Here is a 27156-nt window from a genome sequence, read left to right on the forward strand (position 1 = left end):
TTTTATCTCTTAAAAAATATTTATTATGTAAGGTAGTTAAGTTGTAGATTAGAAAGACAACCTGTAACCTTATTTTTGTAAATAGTTGGGTACGGATTGCAAATAGCAAGATATGGCCAAATCTGTAACATAGTTTTAAAAGGCCATATCTGCAGATTTAAAGTCCAAAAGCATATGAGCTTTTGGATTTTGTCTTGGACATGAGCCCATTTGACTCCATCAACCCAATAGTGGGTTGTCTCATTCAATGTCAAGACAAACCCACATCTCACTAGTTTTAAGCAATGTCAATTAATAATTTTCTCTCATTAGTCTCATCTTTTAAATTAGCACTCATAACAATAATTTTCTCTCATTAGTTAAGTTGTAGATTATTATTCAAATCTTTTCTTTATTTTTTTAAAATAAATAAAAACGGACATAAGAAAAACATAAAAATCAAATAAATCACAGTTTATCCAAGTTTAATTCAAGCCAAATGTAGTCAATAAAGCGACCGTGCTAGAACCACGGGACTCGGAGAATGCCTTACACCTTCTCCCCAGTCAACAGAATTCCTTACCCGGACTTTGTTTTCGCAGATCAATAATAATAGAGTCAAACCTTCCTTTGAATAGGGATTCAAATAAAAGGTGACTTGGAACACCGGCAAAAATTAATTCCAAGTGGCGACTCTGTAAATAAAATAATCCCTATTTCAAATTTGTCACTTTAATTGGAAAAGCTCTTTAACCCTCAATTCATAATATTTTATACTTATCTCTTGAAGGGGTAAAAGGGGATGTGACAGTTGATGGGATCAGTCGGTGTCTCGTGTGTAAGGCCCTTTCCTGAAAGAGGTCGCAACAATGAAACAAAAACCATCTAATGGCTGAATGTGCCATGGCCTTCAAATATTTGAATAGCACGATCGGTTAGCTAAGTTATTCAATATTCAGTCAGTATATATATTCCATATTTTTATTAAGTCTACCTTGCACCTATGTAATCCTATTACTAGAACATTTATCCGCGCTTCACGCGGTCGTAAAAAACTTTATTGAACTTACAAAATACTTTTTTCCTACTTTTCGAATATATTAATAATAAGAAAGAAATAAGTTCCCGTAAAAACTTCAAGTATTGACAGCATTCCATATGGTAAATTAAATAAAAGGACCGTAACATTTAAAATAAAAATGGGATAAGATGGAAATATATTTATCTAATTAAAGAAATTCCTTCTCAAATATATTTATCTAATTAAAGAAATTCCTTCTAAAACGTAAAACATCTCGTGGCGTGAATGTTACGCACATACCTTAAGGAACTCGATTGAATGATCGTAGAAGTATTACTTTTCGATTTTTTTGTCTTTGCTCTATTTTATTATTCTTCATCAATAACATTAATTCTTAAATATAATTGCCTTTTTAATGTTGATTTATTTTGTATAAATCAAGTAGTAGGTTATTCTATTTTTCCATTAAAATTATAAAACCTTCAAATTCACGTGTGATGTACATCATATTCACTTTCTCAAGAACTTTACTGATAAGAAGTTTTCCCAAAATCAATTTCAATTAAGATCAATGATGAGTATACATAAAGGGTGGAGATGATCTAAACTTGTGACTCATTTTTTGAGAATATCTACAATTCAGTACTTAAGTTTTCAAGTGATAATATTATATTTTTTTAAACTTTAAATCACCCTATAAAACAAAAATATTATTATTCAAGTTACTTCACATTCACGTTTTCAAGAACTTAATTGATATGAAGTTGTTTTAAAATCATTTATGAATATACACAAGCTGGAGATCTAAACTTTTATTTGAGTAACATTTGGTTCATTTTTTATAATATTTACATATCAATTTTACCACAATTTGCAAGTGACGATATTATGGCTTACCCTTTTCAAGTATTAATTACCTATCAAAACAAAGATAATATTTAAAAAACAATCTAAAAATTCAGAGAAGAAAATATACATACTTCATGCACCACTTACATATGAAAATATTCTGCAAACAACTTTGTTGACTCTTAAGAGTAGAATTACTCTCCGATGAAAACTTGCAAGGAGCAACCATTTTTGTAGTTTTGTTAAATACATGACCAAATAATTTTTGTATCATAAGCCGAGCTCTTCAATTCTGCTTGTGCTTAATTCTCAATAGTGTTGAAATACTCAAAATCAAAATCAAGATAAGCATATCCAAAAATCAGTCTGCAAGTACACAAAACAAATTTGTCTAAGTAGAAACAGCAACAAAAAAATACAAAAAGAAAGAAAACGAAGAAAAAGGAAAGAAAAAAAAGAGAGATTTTATGAAAAGAAATAATTGACCACAATAAGGAAAGAATAAGTAGGGTACATATGATCTTGCAGATTTTGTAGACATGAAATAAGGAAATACAATTAATAAAATTGAATGTTCACGCCCCACGAAGTAAGAAACGGAAGACAAATTTTAGGAAAGAAATAATAATGGTAATAATGAGGAATGAATAAGTAAGATATATTTAATTCTCGGTAACTTTTTAGACTTGGAGTACTGAAAAAGTTCAAAATTTTGAGAAAATAGATAAATAGAGATTCTTGTCAATGAGACATGTCACATCAACTCTCAATTTCCCTCTATAGATTTTGTACATTTCATCTGCTTAACAGGTTAACATAGGTGCATCATCACTGGAAGTTGTTTGTCCTATATTAAGGCCAGCTAAGAGCTGAAAACGGGAAAAAATTAGAGTTTCCTCTTCAACAACAATAGTTGAAGTGTGACCCAACTGATCCTAACACTATTAATACCATTATAACCAGTATAGGTAAATGTGGGGTCGGATCTAACCAGTATAGGTAAATGGGGGATGGGATCGAATATGAGCGGGTTGAAAATGAGTTTATCACTCCCTGTCCTTTCTCCACGTGAAGATAAGATGATATGAAATTTGTTTTGAGTGATCGTTAATGAAATATTTAGTCCCTCAGTCCCATTTTATGTGCCTTTTTTACATTCTATTGAAGATTAAGGCATGTTATTGCAGGTTTGTTTGTTGACAATATATGTGGAGCTTTCAAGTGGTATAATTAAGCACTTTCAAGTTTAAATATACTCAAAGGCAAGTGTATATAATTTTTAGAAAAATATTATGTACATATATGTATTTAATAAATAAAAAATTGCAAAGATATGTCGGATAATATATCTTGAAGCAATTAATGTGCGTCTGTCACCTTGAAGCGATGTCTTTTCTAGTACTCATATGGAGACAACGGGATAGTTAATTAGAAGAATTAAAGGAAGTAATCACAACAGATGCGACAAGGTAAATCCATTTCATTTTTATTAAATGTATATATGTGTAATGGATCCAATATCTAAAACCAAATACAGAAACCACATATTGATATATTAATACTGAGAACAAAGAAATTACACTGAAAAGTAACAATATCTAAGGATAGTACAGAAAGAAAGGAGATGAGAGAAAAAGACTAGGAAGAGAGAGACCACGAGAGGGGTATTTCCAAATAACAATTCGCATAACCTCCTTGCCAACCGCTAGTCCCTTTTATCTGATTCCTTACTGCAGTTATTGGGCCTGAATCGTAAATTAACCTTTTTAAAGGCTTTGTCCTCTGGCTTCTTCTCGACCCAATAACTCTTCTCAGCTCGATATCGGGTTGGGGCTGATTCGTAATAATACATATTGTATACAGGGCGGTGGCGGAGTGTTACTTGCGGGGTATTAATAATGAATCTATTAAATATGTGTAAATATTTAATTTCAAACTCAGTAACTAAAACGAACTATGAAAAACATGACAGTTTAAAACCCATAAACTTTAAATCTTTGCTCTCCTATACATAATAGGGTAGCAAAATCAGAAAGCCTTAAATTACGTCTAATTTATTGTGTTACATATAGATAAAGCAGTCTCTGACCTAGCAAGTGGATCGGGTTAACCCACTTAATCCACAAATTGGCCCGTGAGTTGATGCCGGAAACCAGCCCAATCCCCACTATAGCGGGCTTAAAATGGGCCAGTCTTAAAGCCCAAAATTCTAATACTTGAGGCCCACTTGTTCGAAGTGGGATGTGGACTAAAACGATACAAATGGAGCCCAAATTCTAACAGCTTTCTGCGTTAATTCTCGCCGAACCCTCTCTCTCAGCTGCCAACTCAAGCGTTCTCCTTCTCCGACGGCTGATATTGTATGTTTGTATCTTTAATTAGACCAGACTCTTTAACCTTCTTTTTTTTTTTGCAGTGATTATTAGTGGCAAAATGCAAATGCTTAGTGAATTGGATTAAAATGACGTGTTTGCTTCCATTTGAATAAAGCTTCAAATTCCTGTGTAATATATCAATAGTATTGCATTTTCATAAAATAGGATTTAAGTTATATGCAATGACATTACAAAAGAATTTTACACCATTAGCATAATTTAACCTGTTATAGTAAGTTACTTGCATTTGAGAATCATTATATTGATGCAAGTAATACTATTAGTGTAATTTAACCTGTTATAGTAGGTTAGTAGCTTTTTAAGTGACTTGATGGCATAAATACTATTTACACCGTGCATAGAACTTAAACTCAAATGTTAATAGTATTGCATTTCCATAAAATAAGTACATATTGATGTTCACGGTGCCTTTTTTTTGGAAATATTTTGGTGAAGACTTACCAATTGCAATTGCAAGATGGCTGTGTTTGCCATTGCTATATATAACCTATAAGATTGAGCATATTTGTCAAAACCCGAATTCTAGAACTTCATTGGCTTTATGACATAAGTTTTGGTGGATAGAGTTACCCAGTACCTGTGTTGGTTGGATATATCAACTATGCATGCAAGCTAACAGGGATATTACTGCTATTTAAAAAAATAGTCACTAATAATGTGAATTGGTGGTGCATTTTTATTTATTTATTTCAATTTGCAGAATACTGTCATAGATGCTTTAAATGTAGTAACGCGGTCAGTGAGGATTCATAGCCTACCCTAACTTATTTTGGACTGAGGCAAAGTTGTTTTTTTTTCTTTTTGTGAAAAAAAGAATGATTGTCAATTCGAGACGCTAGGATGTTAGAATGTATTTGATGAATCCCTCTGTCATCGGCAGTGTTTCAAAGGCTCATTTGCGCGCTTAAGCCCTGAAGCTCAAAAGAGCTCAGGGTATGCGCTTCGCTTCACTTATGTTGCGCTTCAATGGAGGCAAAACACTAAGGCGCGCGCTTCATTGCCCATAAGTTCTATGTTAATAGAGCAATAAAAAACAATAAATATAATTAGCAAAAAGATATATTAATTGTTATGGAAATCATTATGTATTAAATTGTCACTTTTTTCTTGCATTATATATATATTTTCTTCGTTGCGCCTTTTTAAACTAAAGCCCGCACTTTAATTGCGCTTTGCGCTTAGAGCTTTGAGAGATGTGGAGTGCTTTTTAACGCTTTTCGCTCGTGACAACACTGGTCGTCGGTGGTGGGCCAGGTGGAGATTGGTCTTTGATCAGCAATGTTCCATTGCTTTGGGAGGGTAAGGACAGTAAAAGAAAGTTAATGAGGTTTTCTGAATTTGTTCGTTGCTTATGGTAACAACCTTGGTGATTAAGCTGTGTTGTCTGTAAGCCTATGCATTGGGATTTTTGATGTGTTGCTCGACTTTCTATGATAAGTCATCTATAGTTCTGAGCATGGGCTTTTTGTATTTGTTCCTAATTTCAGCGTTGAAACTTGCTACTGAAGTATTCAACAGCAGCCAAAAATGTCTCGGAAAGGATTGATGGAGCAGGACCTAAGCAAATTGGATGTGACAAAGTTACATCCACTTTCGCCTGAAGTTATTTCTCGTCAGGCTACTATAAACATTGGTAAATTAGTTACTTATAACTCTATATTTTTTTTCTCTTTCTTTTCCTTCTCTCTCCATACAAGCGCTTTTACACTTTACATTAGTCACACTGAACTACTGAAATGTAATTTCATCATCTAGGTACTATTGGCCATGTGGCTCATGGGAAGTCAACAGTTGTAAAAGCTATATCTGGTGTGCAGGTATGTCGTGTTTAATACCTTTATCAATATTATCCATTTCTGAGAAAAAGAAATCTGTACCTTTATCAATGGAGTTAAATTTCTGAGTCTTGATATTTTATCCCGCTAGTTCATAAAACTCTGGTCTGACGTGTCAGTCCTGTTGTTTAGTTACTATCGAGTGATATTTTGATTCTAGTAAACAGTAAATACAGGTTCTTATTTACCTTTTTATTTAACAACTATTCTTAGAGTGAATTATTGATATCTAAGGCTTAGTTGCTATTATTCTTTTTTCTGTGTGTAGTTCATTTACTAGAAAGCATTTCTGAGTTCTATCTTTTTCCTTTTGTTTTGGAGAAAAGATAAAGTAATGTCACGCACTCCTATTTAGTTTGGTGATAATGAACAAAGTTATCACTATTATATTAACCAACAAGATATGGAGCCTATGTTAGTTGTTTGGGAAACTTATGCTGGATTAATCAGCTTTTACGGAAATTAATGTTTTTTAATCTGTTGTGGGCTATATCAATTGATATTTCTTAGATGTTGATTATTAAGTCCTTGTTTTGATCTGATCTTTGTTTACTCTTACTTATTTTACTCGTACTGTGTTCACTGCAAGTACTCAGACTGCGAATAATTATACCCACTTATTGTGCAGACTGTTCGTTTTAAAAATGAGCTAGAACGTAATATTACAATTAAGCTTGGATATGCAAATGCTAAGATATACAAATGTGAAGAAGAGCGCTGTCCTAGACCCATGTGCTACAAGTGAGTCCTTGATTTGAAACAGAAACATTGTTGTGCTTCATTTGGTAGCCTGTGCTGTAACAACAATCATTTCCAGGGCATATGGTAGTGGAAAAGAAGACAGTCCCATGTGTGATGTCCCTGGTTTTGAGAACTGCAGGATGAAATTACTGAGGCATGTATCTTTTGTTGATTGCCCAGTAAGTTCCTCGCATGCCACTCTCTACAGTATGTATTACTGCCATTTTGCCTGTGCATTCTGTTTCTGTACGAGATGATTAACCTTTAGTTTGACTGTGCTTAGATATTACCATACCAGAGAAATATTAAGGATTGTTGCTTTGGTATTGAAGCAATAGAAAAGTGTTAAAGAAAAGGTTCCAATAAATTATTTCTGCTGAATTCGAATCCAAATTGATACACCTTTTCCTTATCAAAAAAAAAATGAATTATTTCTGCTTTCTTTGTACTGAATGCTCAACATTATATTTAAGCTTTAGTGTACCCATTTAATTTGCAGTACCTATTAGCTTTCTATAAGATTGAAAGAAGTCTTGGAAGATAAGTATTTTTCTTCCCCGTGTTTTATGTGTGTTTCTATTTTATTTATTTATTTTTGTTTCAGAAGTATAGGCCTATTTTAGAAAGATATATCCAGCTTTAGTATCGTTATCTAAACAATCGCTGGTGACCCTCAACTTTGCATCTTTGAACCGTTTATTATAATAAACTACTATGTAATTGTCCCTTTTGCTGAAAATTACTGCACCTTTTTTAACGGTTTTGGATATTGGATATTTGAACTTGCGGCATGCACTTTGGAATACATAATTTTAAGAGATTTTTCTCTTTAGTTGTGTTGTCATTAACGTACACTTATGTTACTCTGTCAGTAGATAATTCTCCTTACTGGGGGAGATTAGTTTGTTTAATAAATTGCAGTCATAACACTGACAAACTAATTCATGCTGTACTTTGCATCCTTGTGATCTCTGCCGCATAACTTTCTATTATACCAATGCTGCCTATAACATTGTTTTCTGCAGGGTCATGATATTCTCATGGCTACGATGCTTAATGGAGCTGCAATTATGGATGGAGCCTTACTTCTGATTGCTGCCAATGAGAGCTGTCCCCAACCTCAAACTTCCGAACATTTAGCAGCGGTTGAAATTATGCGCCTCCAACATATCATAATTCTTCAAAATAAGGTTGATCTAGTCCAGGAAAATGTTGCCATCAACCAGCACGAGGCAATTCAGAAATTTATTCAAGTTAGTGGAATACTGCTTTTCTTTCACCACTCACATTCTGTGCTTCATTTGTGAGGATAGTCAGTCTTATCATACCATAATTTCAAAATCTTATTCAGGGAACTGTTGCAGATGGTGCCCCAGTTGTACCAATATCTGCACAACTGAAGTACAATATTGATGTCGTTGCTGAATATATTGTGAAAAAAATTCCCATTCCCGAAAGGAATTTCATTTCACCACCAAATATGATTGTTATCCGGTCATTTGATGTCAATAAACCTGGTTTTGAAGTTGATGATATCAGAGGTGGTGTTGCTGGTGGCAGTATTTTGAAGGTATCTTTCTCTTTTCCAGCAATTAATGATACTAGTCTTTGACAGTGGGTTTAATTTATTTATTTTTTAATCACATAAATTTTATTAAATAATGTATTTGAATCGTAGAATAACAAGCAAAGAAAAAAATTCATGCCCTGGAAATGATGAAGGTTAATGATATTTAAATAACTCAACAAAGGAAGAAATATTACCCTCATGGAAGTCCTACAATTTTAAATGCATCATTGAATTATCCACATATTATTGAATTTATATAAAAACGACCTTTTCAATTAATTGACTTGCACCTTTATAGCAAAAGGAAGACCTTCATAATGATTAATTAGATTCTTTGCGCAGGGTGTATTGAAGGTAAATCAACTTATTGAGGTTCGCCCTGGAATTGTTGTCAAAGATGAGAGTGGAAACATCAAATGTACTCCAATATATTCAAGAATAGTATCATTGTTTGCCGAGCAAAATGAATTACAATTTGCTGTGCCTGGAGGACTCATTGGAGTTGGAACCACTATGGATCCAACATTAACACGTGCTGATCGATTGGTGGGACAGGTTCTTGGGGAGGTTGGGTCACTTCCTGAAGTTTTCGTCGAACTAGAGGTAAATGACTTCCTTGAAACATTTCAGGAACTTTTTAACCAGCTAAAACAAGACTATATGTCTCTTCTTAAATAACCCTTTTCTCTTTTAAGCTTTGAAATAGTTAAGTCTGTTGTGAAGGAACTACTTTTCTATGAGTCTACTGTTTTTGATGGACTGTGTTATCAAATTAATAGGCTCACTCTTTATCCTCCTTCCCACTGAGTTCTTCTAGAGTGCTCTTATGTATCCTTTCCTTATTTCTTTACCTTTGAAATGCAGGTGAATTTCTTTTTGCTCCGACGTCTTTTGGGTGTGAGGACAAAGGACTCGGAGAGGCAGGGTAAAGTCTCAAAGTTGGCAAAGGGAGAAATCCTCATGTTAAATATAGGGTCTATGTCAACAGGGGCTCGTGTTGTCGCTGTGAAGAATGTATTCGCGAAATTGCAATTGACATCACCTGTGTGTACCAGTAAAGGTGAGAAAATTGCTCTTAGCCGGAGAATTGAGAAGCACTGGCGACTTATTGGTTGGGGCCAAATCCAAGCTGGTATTACTATTGATATTCCACCCTGCCCCATCTGAGTAAATTTTACACGACTAGTTACTGAACAGCTAGAAAAACTGTTAAAAACAACACAAAAAGTTGGATTTAGATGTGGAAAGGCGAGTAGTTGCGGGTAACTATTTTTTCCAGGTAGAGTAGAAAAGATTATTTGAAATTCCAGATATTCTATAGTCCTACATTTATTTTCCACTTGTTTCTTTGTCCAAGTGGTTGCATCTTGTATTTCATTAGTTTAGGTGGTTACTAGAATGAGTTCCATTCATCTTGCAGCAGATTTACGAACCAACCATTGATGTAATATTATCTACTCAATTTTGTATGCTTTCTACTGAAGTTGCACAAACCTAAAACTAATGCTTGTTGTCAAAATCCCAACAAATGTGCGTGATTTTACAAGTCAAAACCTTAGGGTATAGAGTGGATCATACTAAGCAAATCAAGAAACTATCGCAGGTATAGTTATTGGGACTAGGATTTAAAAAGTTAATACCATTTGCACTACTGTTAAGGGAAAGAAGGTAGAAAGATTTTTCCTTTTAATGCTTTTTAAGAAGTTTCCCTACCCTACCAACCCCTAGAACTTAATTAGGGACCTAAATACCTAACCAAGTGATTGATTGTATTTGTATATATTTCTGGTGGGTGCTAAAATAGTAGTATGTCCTTTAATAGTAAAGTTCATAAGATTTCACTCATTACTACTTAGCCGAAACAGACTTAAGTGTTATTATGACATGGGGTCGTCATTGCAATCGTGTCGATGATTAGTAGTTATCACCGAAGATAGAGCTACGATTTCAACAACGATCTCAAGTGCTAATAATTGAATTTAAATTTTAATACAAGTATATTGTCGGAGCAAAAGCTATTAGATTCGGCTGAACCTACCACCGAGCTTCTGCCCCTGATTATCACCCATTTAGTACTCATCCTAATTTCCTCAATCAAGAGTTGTAATTAGGCATAAATTGTCAGAGCAATAGAAAGATGATGTAATATTATGTACATTTCAAATGCTGGACGAGATATTGTGTGAAATACTCAAAATAGCAGAGAAATAAAGTATAGTACACTTAAATGTGTCAAAGAGTGAGTAAGATAAGTAATATTATGTGTTCAATCACAAATCAGATTCCAACAAAAGATCTTTTACCAACCAAAACTGTGCTTCTGACACACTATAACCCCTACAACCAAAAGAGGAAATTAAACAATAAAAAAGGCCGTCTCATGCACAAACAGGATTCGGAGGAAGTCCTCAACCCAAGAATTATGAAATAGACAGCCTATGCAAGCATTAGTAGTACTTTCACGCAACAAACTCTGTAACCTATAGATAATAGGAAGATAACTTTAAGAGTTGTTCACCCAAGAAGTATGACGTGCAAAGTCTTCCATAATACAAACATTAATCAGTACAAGCGTGTGACTTATATATCATAGGAAAACAACTTTATAATCGTCGCTCTAAGGCTCTCTTTGATTCTCCTAAACAGTGATGATACATAAAACAAAGATGAACAAAACCTCATAAATGAACATAGTCTAAACAATAAAAATGTAAATTTGTATAGTGTCATTTACTTTGTGAACTAGAAAAACCTTCCTAGCCTCTAATTTGTCAATAAAGAAGGAATGGCAGCCAAATTTGGAGTAGCATTCTTGTTTGAGGCTTCTCTTTTCTTACTTGATAATGGTTTACTAAAAGCTCTCATTGGACTTGCTAATACCCATCCCCAATAAGATGAAGAAGAATTAGTAATCATAAAACCACTAAAAATCCCTCTACATCTTACTCTTTCTTTAATGCATTCTTTTCTTGAGGAAACTCTATGTTTACCTTCTCTTTGAGACTCAACTCTGCGCAAAATACAATCACCTGAAACGTTTCTGCTTCCACAGCCAATAGATCTGGATCTTGAATAAACCTGAATAGGACTGATCTCATTTTCCTCTACCACTATAGAACCACCACTCAAAGCTGAAGATGAAGGAAAGTTAATGTCTTTTGTAGGGTTTTCAGATTTCTTAACTGTGGAAAAATGTTTAGAAGATGAGTTGTAAAGAAATGACCATAACCCTTTTTTCTGATGGACAAAATTTTCACCTTCAGACTTTCTTGATTTTGTAAAGTTAGTGGTATTCTTGATGTTGGTTTGGAGTGAAAGAGATGAAGAAGTAATGGAAGTGTTACCAAAATCAGATTTAAAAGAAGAAGTTGAAGAGGAAGAAGAATAAGAAGGAAAAACAGCAGAGGAAGAAACAAGGTTTCCAAGTTTTTCTTGAAGGCAAAAAGGACAAATCCCACCTGGGGTTGTATTATTTTTGTAAGGATGATTTGTACATTGGAAAATACCTTCACCTATGTTTTCTTGAACCCCTTCCATCACTATTTTCACTACTATATAGTAACTAGTAATAGCTTCTCTTCTTCTTGAGAACAGCTAACTAGAGCTTAACTTAAAGAGCTGATGAAAAAGAAAGAAAATTAAGATAGTTATGAAATGGAAAGATGGAGAGAAAAGGGAGGAGAAGAAGAAGAAGGGAAAATGGCGAGAATGGGGAGTAAAAATGAAGGAATGGAAATAAAGGAAAAAATATTATGGCATTGAAGTAGGAGAGATGGTATTCCCGAGGAGCATGTGGAATCCTGACTAACTTAGATGGAGTAGTAGTAATTAAAGGAGCTGATAAACAAGACAATAAACCCCTAGGAGCTACTAATATGCATATTAGGTCTCATTTTAACTGTTGTTTTAGCGCTTTTTTTAATTTATTAAAAAAAATAATAAATACAATATATTGTTTATTAAGTTTTCCTTATTTAATGAAAGTAGATTGATTTTTTCCTCTTAAACGCTATGCATTCTTATTATTTCATCCGTTTCAATTTAGATATTGATAGTTTGATTCGGCAAGAAGTTTAAGGAAAAAAATACTTTTGAAATTTGTGATCTTAAAAGCTTAAGGGGTAAAAGATTTGTGGGGCATTGTTCAAATTCATCCCAATCAGTTGAAATTGATAAGAGAATAAGGAAGGAGAAAGTGTCGAACTGTTTTCTCTCATTATCAAAATGAATAGAATGCCTAATCAGTAAGCTATACAAGTATATTATATACTAACTCTAGCTGCTATATTTAAGTTAACGGACAGCTGTCAACTAACTAATACCAGTTGTCAACTAAGGCACTAAGGCACAGTAGTGCATGTTACTAACTCATCTACACCCTCCCTCAAGCTAGGTGAAATGAAGATGTTTTCCATTCCTAGCTTGGACACCAAGTAAGAATGTTGCGCCTTAGTAAGACCTTTAGTAAGCACATCGGTTTGTTGCTCAGCAGAGGAAAGGTAAAGAGTAGCCACCAAACCTTGCTGCACCTTCTCCCGAATAAAGTGACAATCAATGTCGATATGCTTAGTACGCTCATGGAAGACAGGATTAGCAGTTATTTGAATGGCAGATTTGTTGTCACAAAATAGAGACACAGAGAGTTGAAAATAAACCGACAGTTCCTTGAACAAGCCAATGATCCAAACAATCTCAGCCACCGTAGAAGCGAGACTCTTATACTCTACTTCAGCAGAGCTTCGAGAAATAGTTGTCTATTTCTTGGACTTCCAGGAAATCAGGGAGTCACCAAACTTCACAAGGTAACCAGTGACAGACCTCCTTGTGTTGGGACAAGAGGCCCAATCAGCATCGCAATATGCAGCCAACTTATTAGAACCAGTCGCAGACAAGAAAATACCAAGACCAGGCTCTTGTTTGACATATCTCACAACTCTACGAGTTGCCTCCATGTGAGACACCTTAGGAGCCTGCATGAATTGACTCAGACATTGCACAGCAAAAGCAATGTTTGGTCGAGTAATGGTCAAGTAGAGAAGCCTGCCAATTAACCTCTAATAACTGGAAGGATCGGTCAGGAGACAGTCAGCTGATTGACCAAAGTGTTGATCGTATTCAGCAGAAGTAAGCTTGAGATTTAATTCTATGGGTGCACCAAGAGGCTTAGAACCAGCCAGCCCCATGTCTGAAATAAGCTCTAAAGCATATTTCCTCTGATGCATCACAATACCAGTCTTGTTTCTAGCGAACTCAATACCTAAGAAGTATTTGAGTTCCCCTAGATCTTTAATCTTGAAATGTTGCTGCAAAGCATCCTTGGTCTCTTGAATTAGCTGAGCATCATCTCCAGTTATAAGGAGATCATCGACATAGATCAAAACAACCACCATCTTGCCAGCAACCTTCTTAGTAAGCAAGGAATAATCCAAATGACTTTGAGAAAACCCTGAAGAAATCAATGTAGTAGTCAACTTAATGTTCCATTGTCTAGAGGCTTGCTTAAGGCCATATAGCGACCTATGCAGCCTACAAACAGAGTGTTTCCCTAAGGGAACAAAACCTTGAAGGAGCTCCATATAAACTTCTTCATGTAGGTCGCACTGTAAGAAAGCATTAAAACATCCATATGATGTATGATCCATCCCTTAGAGGCAGCCAAGGAAATCACGGATCTCACAGTAACCATCTTCGCCACGGGTGAGAATGTCTCTTGATAATCAATACCCTCCTTTTGGTTGTATCCCTTTGCCACTAATCGTGCCTTGAACCTCTCAATTTCACTAGAGGCTTGATACTTAATTGTATACACCCTTTTACACCCTATGGCCTTCTTACCTTTGGGAAGAGGCACCCTTTTATACCCTATTTCAGCTTTCATGAAATCTTTCCATCTACTATCTTTAGCAGCTTTATGATAATTTCAGGGTTCCACTTCAATGTAAGATTTGGCAATATAGCTTTGATAAGAGGTAGACAAACCAGTGTAGTATAGCACAGAGGAAATAGGGTAGAGACAAGTATTAGCAGTAGGACGACCATTATCTGGTCTGACGAAATCCTTGAGCCAAATAGGGGTTCTACTAGTTCTGTCTGATCTTCTCAAACCAGGAAATGGTATGTCTTCGTAAGCTGGTACAATAGCTCCCTGATCGGCATTAGAAGATGGTGGTGGTTCACCTGCTATCAAGATTGTATCTGACATCACCTCTCGAGACTGTGGAGGTTCTTCTGCTGTTGTAACTATAGCCGGCAGCACTTCCTGAACATCTTGGGTGTTCTGAACTGGAAGTAAGTTAAGTGGTTGAACATCAGATAAATGCTTCTGAACAGAATATTGCATCTTCTAAACAGGACATTGCATTTGTTGAATACCCGGCATCATTTGAAAAGGATACATATCTTCATAAAACACAACATCCCTACTTACAGATATAGTTTTGTTCACCAAATCTAACAACGTGTACCCCTTTTGAGCAGCCACATAACCCAGCATAACAGCCTTAATGGCCCTTGGAGCAAATTTGTCTCTTCTAGTCAAGCTAGTAGCATAACATAGACAACCAATAACCCTCATATGCGAAAGATTAGGTGGCTTCCTGAATAAGGCCTCATATGGTGAAATATTTCCCAGAACTGTGGAAGGTATCCTGTTAATCACATAAAGGCAGCTTCGGTACAAATACCCCAAAACCTGATAGGTAAATGACTCTGAAACCTAACAGCCCTGGCAGTTTCTAAAATATGTCTATGCCTCCTCTCCACTGCTCTATTTTATTGTAGAGTATATGGATAAGAACTCTGATGTACGATACCAAATCTGTTGAACAACTTAGTGCAATGGCTATTAAAAAACTCTGTCCCATTGTCCGATATAAATGACTTAACAGCTTTGCCAAATTGAGTGAAAACCATGACAATAAAATTCTTAAGCACAGTAACAACATCAGATTTTAGATTCAACAAGAAAACCCAAGTTTATCTGGAAAAATCATCTACTACCATAAGAAAATATCGCATTCCATTATAAGTGGGAGCTTGTAAGGACCCCAAACATCCATGTGCAACAATTGAAAAGAGTCAGTTGTTCGACTACGACTAACCGGAAATGGTGCTCTAGTTTGTCTAGCTAGTGGGCAAATAGCACAATGGTGTGATATAAAGCTAGACTTATTCCCAAGCATGGAAATCTTCCTAAGAACTGGCATATGTACATGACCTAATCTCTTATGCCATAGTTCTGCAGATACTTCAGTTGTTGCAGCCAAAGACTTCATAAGGCTCCTGGCATCTTGTCGTTTCCTTTGTGACTTCAACACGTACAAGCCATCCTCCTCTCTACCAATCCCCTTCACCTTCCCAGTGAAGAGATCCTGAAAGAGAAAGAAATGAGGAAAAATGTGGCATAACAACTCAGTTCCTTAGTCAGCTTTGATACTGACAAAAGATTAAATCTAAAGTTCGGTACATATAACACACGACTTATCAGATCACCTCCAAGCAACTCACAATTACCAACTTGTGTTATCTCAGTTGAATCTCCATTTGGAAGTTATACCTTTCCTGAATTCCCTACTAATCCATCACTATTCAATAAAGATGCATCATGTATCATGTGATTTGTCGCTCCGGAATCAACTATCCATTTAGAAACATCTACAGAGGAAGAAAGTGGTTTACCTGCCATGTTAGCAATAGCCTCGCTAATGGAAGATTTACCCAACATGCTCAAAATTTGATTGTATTGCTCTTGTGTGATGACTGGAGTTGCATTCAAGTTAAGTCTTTGTTGCACATTAAGACCTCTCAGCACATTGTCACCTCCTTCTAATGGAGTGAGACATGTAGTCACTAAATTCTCCTTCTTCTTCCCTTTGAAATCAGCTGGATACCTCATAATTTTGTAACATTTTTCTTTCAAGTGCCTTTTCATGCGACAGTGCTCACAAACCATCAACTTAAAGCAGCTTGTTCTTATGTGACCTTTCATATTGCACTGGTCACAATATAGGTTTTTTCTGATTCTGTCCTCCATTTCTAGCAGCAAGCAATGTTGTGGGATCGACTTTGTCCATCAAAATATAAGTGCCTCCTGCAAGTTGTTTTTGGCTTTCATCTTGCATTAATATAACATAGACTTGGTTGATGTTTGGCATAGGTTTCATCATTAAAATTTGACTGCGAGCATGACCATAATGGTCATTCAATCCCATTAGAAATTGATAAAGACGCTGCCTCTCAAAATTTACAAGAGAGTCCCTAGACTTTGCACAATCACAAGAAGGAGGTACCAGCGAGTCATACTCATCCCATAAATCTTTCATTCTGGAAAAATACTCTGAGATAGATGAGAGCCCCTGAGTTAATGTAGCAATTTCCCTATGCAAGTAGTAAGCTCGCGAATCATTCACCTTATCAAAGCGTTCCTCCAGGTCCTTCCAAACGAGTGCTGTACTGGAACGAAATAAGATCCCAGACAGTAGATTTCGATGCACGTTCCCCATTAGCCATGAAAGCACAATAGCATTGCAACGGTCCCAATCCTTTGCGAGATCGCCAGAATAATCAGCTCGAACAATAGAGCCATCAATAAAACATAATTTGTTGCGTCCTAGAAGAGCTACCTTCATAGCTCGGCTCCAAATCATGTAATTTTCCATACCGACAAGCTCAATCCCAACTGATAGTGAACCAGGTGTATTGGACGGATACATTTATAATGGATGATGATGATCAATTATAGGAGAAGAATTTCCCGTAGTCAAAGAAGTAGTACCGCCAGGACTCCCCATAATCGAAGCTCAAAAAGCGAAATACAAAACAAAAACAGGAATTGCCGACGAATCTCTCGAAATTTCAGTCAAGTAATCGACGAAAAAAACCCTAGATTCACTCAGCTATGAATTGCCGATGAATCTCTCGAAATTTCAGTCAAATAATCGATGAAAGAACCCTAGATTCACTCAGTTTTCGCTCCCGCTCTGATACCATGTTCAAATTCATCCCAATCAGTTGAAATTGATAAGAGAATAAGCAAACAAGGAAGAAGGAGAGAGTGCCAAACTGTTTTCTCTCATTATCAAAATGAATAGAATGCCTAATCAGTAAGCTATACAAGTATATTACTATATTATATACTAACTCTAGCTGCTATATTTAAGTTAACGGACAGCTGTCAACTAAGGCACTAAGGCACAATAGTGCATGTTACAAACTCCTCTACAACCATGATATTTGTGTGGTTATAAAAGCTTCTCATTAAGGGTAAAATGAGGAGTTTAAAGTTGAATTATTTCAAAATTTAGAAATGTGTCATTTATTTTGGAACAAACTAAAAGTATCTCATCTAATTTGAAACAAAGGGAGTAATAAATGTAGTTTTATATTCCTAAAATGATAATTATTTTGGGACAATATTTTTAAGCTAAAATGACATTTAAAATGGGACGAAGCGAGTACTTATATGTTTGTATATTATTGTAAATATAAATGCACTATATGTATGTAGCAGATGTATATTCCCTCCATTTTAATTTATGTGATATAATTTAATTATGTACAAAATTTAAAAGAAAAGAAAGATTTAAAAATTATAATCTTAAACATATATAATAATTATGTGGTAATGAAATAAAAACTTCACATTTAAATTATTTTTAAAAAGCTATCATTCTTGTTAAAATGGAAAGAAATACTGAATTGAAACAATGGAGTATGCATAAGGGGTATTTGCATAATTTAGATAAATTAAAGAGGAATTAGCGTAATTAACCAGTAAATCAATGTCAATATAAGTAGTACAATTTTCAATGCAGACCTATTTATCCGTGAAACAGCCAGCCTTTACAGAAAGAAAAGAAAGGAATCTCTGTATTTGCAAAGGATTTGTGCAAAGTCCAAGGTGACACTGCTGCAGCAAAGGGAAGAAGACAACGGAGATATGGGTTTACTTTTTATGGGGTTGTTTTCCATAAAGAATGTGGGAAAAGTTTCTGATAGCAGTAGATGTAAGCAAGTATTCTTCACAACTTTCATCTTTTAGCCCTGCTATATGTACCTACAGCTTTCACTTCTTTGTCGAGAGTCTTCAGTCTTCACTCATAGCTTCTTTATTAGTCAAGCTTCTAAAATTAGTTTATTTTAAAAAATATTATTTTAAAAGTATTTTGTTTAAATACTTATAATAAAAAATAATTTATGTTTGATTAATTAATTTGAAAAATATTTTTGTCAGCAATTTATAATTAAATATATTTATTAAGTCCACGAGCAAACTCAACCTAATCTCAATCAAACCTCACGGGCAACGAATTTACTTGGACCGAACTTAAAAACCTCATTTTTAAATGAAGTTTTTACCTCATGTATTAAAGGTTGATACCTTATTTATTTTAAATAAACACCTTTTTAAAAAATTATATTCCATAGCTACTTTTTGATTTTTATAGCCAAATATCTATTTATGGTCACCTCCTACCCTTAATCCATAAAATACGTTTTGTATTATTTTTCTTTCTTATTTTTTTAGATTTTTCTCCACCACTCTCTCTCTCTCAACGCCAATCTTTCTCCATGAATACAATCACGATTCTCCATTGATTCATCTCCATTGTCTCGCCAAATTTTCATTGTCAGTAGGTTGGGGTTCTAAATCAATGTCGAAATCAAGCCATAGAGAGAAAGATGGAGGTTCGAAATCTGCCATTGAAAGGTGAATTGATGGAAATTTTTGAGGGGTTGTATATTTGAAATATGAATTGGAGGGATTTGCAAATGAAATTATAGTGAAATATTTGGGGAATTTCTTTCGTTTTTGCACCAAATTTTGAGAGTTTCGAGTCAGAATCGTGGCCCTATCGACGATACGGCATTAGGGTTGTTCTTGAATAAAGACGACAAAGTTTGGGGCTGAGCAACTTGAAGAGTCTGTTACCTTTTTTTCAATTGTATTTCAATGTATCTCGCTGTATTCTATGTATTTCATTGTATTCATTGTCTTTTTTTCATTGCATTTCAATGTATCTCGCTGTATTCCATGTATTTCATTGTATTCACTGTCTCGCTATATTCCACGAATGTATTCATATATTTTTTTTAGTTAATATAATTGATGTATGCAGATGTATATATGTATTCAAATGTATTTGGAGTATATATTCATATGTTTTTGCACTATAGATAACCTGTTATACTTCATGTATTCAATGTATTTTTATGCATTTAATTGTATTCAATGAATTGTATAATTTCAATATATAAATCTATTTGTAAAGACACCACAAGAAAATATTTTAGTAAAGATACCACTAAAAAAAGAAAGGATGGATTGAATCTCTTAAGATTGCTCTGTTTTTTAGGTGTTTTTCCATTGAGAATCTTTTTATAACCGAAAATACAAATTTTGTGTGTTATAATTGAGTTTGTTGAGTTATATTAGGAGTCTATCGCGTTAATTGATTCACTTACCGTTTTTAAACAGTTGAAGACCTTTTTTCGCAAATTTTGTTATTGTATTCACGAATATAGCTTGTGAATACAGTCGAATACATTCTCTGCTTAGCTGGACTCCCCTATTTTCTACCGAGTTTTGCTACTGTATTCATGAATACAGTAGGAAAAATATATCAAATACAGTCTATAACAATTGAAAAACATAGCTATATGAAGCAATTTAGTAAATGATGGCTATAGCAATCTAATAATCACTAAAACATAGTGGTTTCTGAAAATTTCTCTTTTTAATAGGTTTCAAAAATCTTAGCCCAAGCTACTAAGCTAGCATTTGGCCATAGATTCCAAATTTGTTTTAAAAAATCTGATTTGGATGAAGTTTGGTTTGAAGATGAAAATGTGTTTGGACATACATTTTCAAAATATATTTCCTAACTTCATTTAGGAAAAACATGTATATGATTCCCAAGTTTTGGGATTTTGGCACAAAATCAGCAATTGGGGTTAGGGCTGGGCATATATCGGGTATAACCGATAGCCCGAACCGATAAAAGCTTATTGGGGTATCGATATCGGGTAATCGGTTTAATGGTTCGGTAACATTTTGTATTTTTTCACTATTGGGTTATCGGTTCGGGCCACGGGTTGCCCAATTTCTTAACGGGTTAACCGATAACCTAATAAGATTTAATAAAATTAGGATTTTACCCAATTTCTAGGGCTTCATTCTCTCTTTTTCTCCTAATTTTCCCAGCCACATTCAAGATTGCAGTTTCAATGTTCACTCTTCAGACTCTAATTCAATTTTTGAATAGTTCTTCTTCAAATTTCAATGTACAACCACATTCTTAGAATCTTAGCGTAAATTTGTATTCCAAAATTACTTCTTTGTTAAGAACAAATTTCATTCCTTTCTTTTGAGTTTTACAGTAAAGTTCGATAATAAAAATATAGAATTTTTGATTGTTTTCAATTCTTTATTTTGTGCTCATGTTTAGTACTATGTTTGTACTTTTAAATTTTAAGGTGAAATTGCTACTACTTTGTATTGTTATTAATGTAGTTGGATTGTTGAAGAATTAACACTATTTCAGTTGTATTTGGACAACTTTTGAATTACTAGTACTCGTATTGCTCTTGATACCATTGAACTCTGGAAAATGATTGATCTCTTGATTATAGTTTGGTAGGAACCCAAAAAATTGTAATTTATGTTCCTATTAACTAATATTTCCAGTGAAATGGATATGGAATGCTTGTGGAGTTGTAGTATCAATTTTTGAGATTGCACATGTCATGAATTTGTCAAAATGAAACATTCTTCAAATATTAGTTGTGGCTAGAACGCAGAATTAGGTAGTATACTATATGTTAATTCTTCTCTTTTTTGCTTAACTCGAGTGAATTGTCTTCTCTTTTTTGCTTAACTCTAGATTGAGTTATCTTATCGGGTAAACCGATAACCGAACTGATAATGATCTAACTGATTAACCGATAACTAATATCTTATCGGTTTGATTATCGGTTTCTCATATTTGTAAACCAATAACCGATATGCTAAACCGATACTATTTATAACTGAAACGACTGATGCCCACCCCTAATTGGGGTGATTCTAAGATTTGGGATTTGGGATTTTGCCAAAATGTGGGCAAAATTTATGGCCAAACATGAGTTTTGAAAATAAATCCCAAATTTATTTTGGCAAAACTCATGGCCAAACGGGGCCTAAATTGCGAGCTAAGTTGGGCCAACCTAGTGGGCCAAACGCATATTAACAACTATACTCAGAAATATTTATTAAAAACTTCACCAAATACTAAGATTGGAAATGAAATGTCCCAAATAAGTCCTAACTTACCAACCTCTAACCATTAATTATAAACTTACCAAAATTAACCAAAATAAATAAGGATTCCAAATTCTATCCAAGAATCACACGTAAATATCTCCTTCCATATTTTTAAACGTGATGAAAAGATGGAAAGAAAATTTCATGAATGAGGTAGAAAAAAGGTGATTATATATATATATATATATATATATATATATATATATATATATATTGATGACCCAAAAGGTCATCACTTGCTTTTAAATTAAATTCTGTGTTTTCGAGGCCTTGAAAACTCATTTAGAGTCACCTCGATTTACGTGCGCAGTCCGGGCGTGTAGCTGGAAAGCTTAGATATGAAAATCTATGAAAAATGATAAAATTTGGCTATAAAGTGAGTTAATTTGACTTCGGTCAGCGTTTTAGGTAAACAAATCCGGACCTATAATTTGATGGTCCCGGAGGGTCCATAGGAAAATATGGGACTTGGGCATATGCCCGAAATCGAATTCCGAGGTCCCAAGCCCAAGAAATGAATTTTTTAAGGAAAATTATTTTCTGAAATTGTTTAAAGGAACTTGAAATAAAATTTGATTAGAACATAATGCTATCGGGCCCGTATTTTGATTCCGGAGCCCGGTACAGGTCTTATATATGATTTAAGATGTTTCTGTGGAATTTGGTGAAAAACGGATGTCATTTGACGTGATTCAGACCTAAATTACTAAAATTGATGTTTTAAGAAGTTTGAGAAAATTCTTTGATTTGAGGTTTAATTCGTTGTTAATGATGTTATTTAGGCGATTTGATCACACAGATAAGTTCGTATGATATTGTTGAGTTAGTACGTATGTTTGGTTAGGAGCCCCGAGGGCTCGGCTGTGTTTCGGATGTGTTTCGGAAGGATTTGGACTTAGGAAAGGTTATAGGTTTTTGTTGTTCAGTACCCAGGGATTTTACCCTTCGCGTGTCCCACTCGCGAACGTTTAAGAAAAATCTCTCAGGTGCCCAATTTCTTCTTTGCGAAAGCGAAGCTCGAGATGCAAACGCGAAGCTGAGGGGGGAAACCCTTCGCGAACGCGTCCCTGCACTCGCGAACGCATAAGGTCCTGGGGAGGGGTCATCAATTTGTTCATTGCGAATGCGGCCACTAGCCCGCGAACGCGTAAGCTTGAGGAGCCAAAGCTCCGCGAACGCGTAAACTTGAGGAGCCAAAGCTCCGTGAACACGAGCCTTATCCTGCGAATGCGAAGGTCTGTCAGACCTAACCCATCGCGAATGCGATGAGCCTATCGCGAACGTGATGGGTAAATTCGCCCAGTTATTTTAAAAGACCAAATCAGTAGCCATTACGGGATTACACCAAAATTTCATAACTTCTTCATTTCAACTCCAAATTAGGCGATTTTTGAAAGGGGATTCCACCACCAATTCATAGGTATGTAATCTTAGACTCATTTTCTTAAATTTCCATTAACACCCATTAGATTTCTAGGCTTAAATAATGTAATTAAGGGTAGAAAATTAGGGATTTGGGTAGAGTTAGGGCTTTTTGATATATTTGATTTAGACTTCGTTTTGGGGTCGGATTTGAAAATAAATTACATATTCGGGCTCGTGAGTGAATGGGTGATCGGGTTTTGGTTCGAACCTTGTGTTTTGACCAAGTGGACCCGGGGTCAATCTTTGACTTTTTGGGAGAATGATTAGAAAGCTATCATTAAGCATTGGAATTGGATTGTTTAACATTTATTGATGTTATGAAGTCGATTATGTATAGATACAATTGATTTGGAGCCGAATTCGAAAGGAAAGGCGGTGATTGATGCTTGAGTTGGCCGTGGAAGTTCGAGATAAGTGTTTGGTCTAACCTTAGCTTGAGAGATTAGGAATTGAGTCCTATTTGCTATGTAGTAATTGTTGAGTACGACGTATAGGCATGGTGACAAATATCTATACGTTGGTGTCTAACATGCCCGTAAGTCTTTATATTGTGATTATCATGACTTCGTTGTATCTTTTATGCCTTGGCGATGGTTTTTATTTGTTGTATAAAGTTTGTGGAAAGAATTGTGACCTATGAACATTGAGGAGCGTTGGCCCAAGTTGTATGACAAATTGTGAAAGTATAAGTGACAATTGAACTTTTAGAGCATTGGCTCGAGTTGTGAAATGAGTTGTGAAGGTATAAGTGATAATTGAACCTCTAGAGCATTGGCTCGAGTTGTGAAGTGAATCGTGAAGTAAAAATGAAAAAGAGAAGAGATTATTATGTTGTCACCCTTGCCGGGCTATTGTTGATTTAATTGTTATCTCCCTTGCCGGGATGTTGATGTTGTTCCCTTGCCGGGATTTAATTGTTGACTTGTTGCTCCCTTGCTGGGATTCTTATTGCAATTTCCTTTATTTTCTTGCCCTATTGTTTGTGATTGTTATTTGGGTGAGGAAGAGAGTTAAAGCACGAAGGGTGATGCCGTGCATTGTTTGTTTTGTGAAGAAAGAGTGTAAAGCACGAAGGATGATGTCGTGCCGCACGATGTACCATTCCTTGCCTATTATATTGATTTCATGGTGAGGAAAGAGTGTAAAGCACGAAGGGTGATGCCGTGCCACACGATGTACCATTCCGTGCCTATTGTATTGATTCTTATGGTGAGGACGAGAGTAAAAGCACGAAGGGTGATGTCGTGCACTTGTCCTTGATTTTCCCTGATTCTTGCTGATAATTGAGTTATGTTGTCCTTTACATTTATTTACTGATTTTCTGATGTTACTTGATTTTATTTCGAGGTTATAGATTCCCTTACCCTATTTGCCTTGTGATTGTTGTTTGGGTGAGGAAGAACGTAAAGCACGAAGGGTGATGCCGTGTATTGTTTTGGTGAGAGAGTGTTAAAACACGAAGGGTAATGCCGCGTATTGTTTTGGTGAGAGAGAGTAAAGCACGAAGGGTAATGTCGTGCACTTGTCTTTGATTTCCTAATTTTTATTGATAATTGTGTTACAGTTTCTCTACACTAAATTGCTGGTTTCCTGTTGATACTTGTTGTACCCCGCAACATGATTTTCCCTTCCTATTTTTAATTGAACTGTGGTGAACCTCATACTTATTTGTTGCCCTTCTGTTACTATTCGATATTTCCCCGCAGCACGTTTGCCCCCTCCCATACTTGACTGTATATGACTGTTTCTTTTTGTACTTCTTTTCTCGCCATATATAGTTAAATTGCACACGTTTATTTGATAGTCTGGTCCTAGCCTCGTCACTACTTCGCCGAGGTTAGGCTAGGCACTTACCAACACATGAGGTCGGTTGTGCTGATACTACACTCTGCACTCTTTTGTGTAGACCCCAGTGTTGTAGACTTCGGACCGCAGAGGGATTGCTGATTCTTGCTCATCAGGCGATCCGAGGTAGTCCTGCAGGCGTCCGCAGGCCTTGCCGTCTCCTTCTATCTACTATTCCTATTTCTTTCATGAATTTCTAGAGACAGTGTTGTATTTAATTCTTTCAGACTCTTTATTTGTAGTATTCTTAGATCGTATGTGAAACTGTGACACCAGTTCTGGGTAGTCGAGACTCAAACAGTTGTATTAGATATTCATGTTCAGATAGCTTATTGTTTTTCTTCCGCTTATGTTAAATTTCGTTGTCTAAATGTTATTACTTCGAAATTGTTAATGGATATAAAATGGGTAAAAAGACAAATTGTTCACGTAATTGGCTTGCCTAGCTCATAGTAGTATGCGCCATCACGACTCCCGAGGGTGGAAAATCCGAGGTGTGACATATATATAATAATGGTTATTTTTCAACAGATATGGTTGAAATTTATTGAAAATATATAAATGAGTCAAATACAATATTTAGGAAGATTAGAGGTGATTTGATCTGATTTGGCATCAAAATTCGTAGTTAAAATCGAGTTCAAAAAATTCGTTTGCGACACATGTATCAAACATGTATCGCACATATATCTCACACACAGGTGTACATAGATATCCATACGATACACATTTGATACAAATATGATATAGATGTGATATACAAATGATACAGAGTGTGATACACATATCATCTTTTTTCTATGTTCATCTTCTACTTCGAATTTTCAATTCAAACCATATCAAAACTCTACCAAATCATCCAAAAATTGGATTTAAACTCCTTAAGATATATCCAATCTATTCCAATAACACTCACTCAAAAGAAAACAAAATTCAAAAATTTGACTTTTTTTTACCACAAATAGCTAATTAGCTAATATTGATAATATTTTATGAATTGGTTAATTTTCATACTAACTTACTGATGGTCTGGCATAACTGATAATTTTTCTATTAATTACTAATCAAAAGTACAGTTTAAATTAATTAGTTAAATATAAATTACTTCTCACTAAAAATATTTTTCCAAAGTTTTTTTTAAAGAAAATTAAGTTTCAAAATATGCAGAATTTAGAATCGTAAAAACATTTTCTTTAGAGTCTGTTTGGAAAGCCACCCTGTAATTGGAATTGGTGTAATTACAAGGGTAGTAATTACACAGTTGTGTAATTACGACGACCTGTTTGTTTGTCATAGTGTTATTACAGTGTAATTATATGTTTACTGTTTGGTTGCACAAGTGTAATTACATAGTTAAATTAAATTTTAAATTAAGTAATTATCAAAACTTAAAAGTTAATATAATAAATATATGCCTATAAATTTTTATAAGTATAAATAATATTATATTTGGTATTTAAGATGTATATTTTTTCGTGAATATACATTAATTTAGTAATCATATATTTATAACTAATATTGTAAAAATAATTTATATATATATTTTTAAATTAATAATATTTAGTTTAGATAGTTACAAAAATTAAAAATATACGTTTTATTTGTTCATCATGAAATTCATGTTTGATAAAATAAATTAATTTATAAATATATGTCATAGCATTAGTCAAATATTTCACAAAACTCATCTATTAATTCTAACTAAAAAATGAACAACATGCAATGTGAGCCAATACTACTAAAACAAGTAAATTAGAACCATGAATATAACACAATTTCAAAATTCAAAAAATAAATAAAATAGTTTAACATATATGTCAAATTCCGACATAATATAGTAAGTTCCGCTGCAACTTAAGATTAGGAAACATGACAAGTTTATAACCACATTCAACAATAAAATTCCACTTTAATTTCATCACTCATTATATGCCAAGTTTGTTAATGACTCATTAATATTTTTAATATTAGGAGGTGTAGTTTCAAAAAATAAAAAATAAAAAATAAAATATAAGTAATTACATGTAATCACAAGAAGCAAAGATAGAGAAACAAAAGATAAATAATGTATAAAGAAAAATATATTTTAAAATTTTAAAAGAAATTAAAAGTAAAATAAAGTTAAAAATTAAAATAATAGAAATAAAAAGTTATAAAGAGAATAAATTAAAATAAAACAAAAAGGAAAGAAACTA

General features: G+C 34.4%; 3 protein-coding genes across 5 annotated transcripts; 1 reads left to right on the forward strand and 2 right to left on the reverse strand.

Moving 5' to 3' along the window:
* Window positions 1-4139: 4139 nt before the first annotated feature.
* LOC104231338 (eukaryotic translation initiation factor 2 subunit gamma-like) lies at window positions 4140-9892 on the forward strand. Of its 3 annotated transcripts, none has more exons than XM_009784313.2 (10): window positions 4140-4209; window positions 5428-5544; window positions 5733-5878; window positions 6001-6062; window positions 6709-6821; window positions 6898-7000; window positions 7847-8074; window positions 8173-8391; window positions 8734-8994; window positions 9256-9892. In XM_009784313.2, the coding sequence occupies exons 3-10, from the start codon at window positions 5773-5775 to the stop codon at window positions 9556-9558; spliced, it is 1395 nt and encodes a 464-aa protein (XP_009782615.1). In that variant the 5' UTR covers window positions 4140-4209; window positions 5428-5544; window positions 5733-5772; the 3' UTR covers window positions 9559-9892. The 3 variants fall into 3 exon arrangements, with proteins under 3 accessions (XP_009782615.1, XP_009782614.1, XP_070030393.1); XM_070174292.1 differs by lacking the exon at window positions 4140-4209 and adding an exon at window positions 4242-4353; XM_009784312.2 differs by lacking the exon at window positions 5428-5544.
* A 1262-nt stretch (window positions 9893-11154) lies between these two features.
* On the reverse strand, window positions 11155-11928 carry LOC104231340 (uncharacterized). The gene has a single exon (XM_009784315.1). The coding sequence runs from the start codon at window positions 11926-11928 to the stop codon at window positions 11155-11157; it is 774 nt and encodes a 257-aa protein (XP_009782617.1).
* Window positions 11929-16388: 4460 nt separating this feature from the next.
* Window positions 16389-17102, reverse strand: LOC138868369 (uncharacterized). The gene has a single exon (XM_070145920.1). It carries the CDS (start codon window positions 17100-17102, stop codon window positions 16389-16391), a length of 714 nt encoding a protein of 237 aa, XP_070002021.1.
* Between the last annotated feature and the right edge of the window lie 10054 nt (window positions 17103-27156).

Source organism: Nicotiana sylvestris, chromosome 5 (genome assembly GCF_000393655.2).
Source record: "Nicotiana sylvestris chromosome 5, ASM39365v2, whole genome shotgun sequence".
Taxonomy (NCBI): Eukaryota; Viridiplantae; Streptophyta; class Magnoliopsida; order Solanales; family Solanaceae; genus Nicotiana; species Nicotiana sylvestris.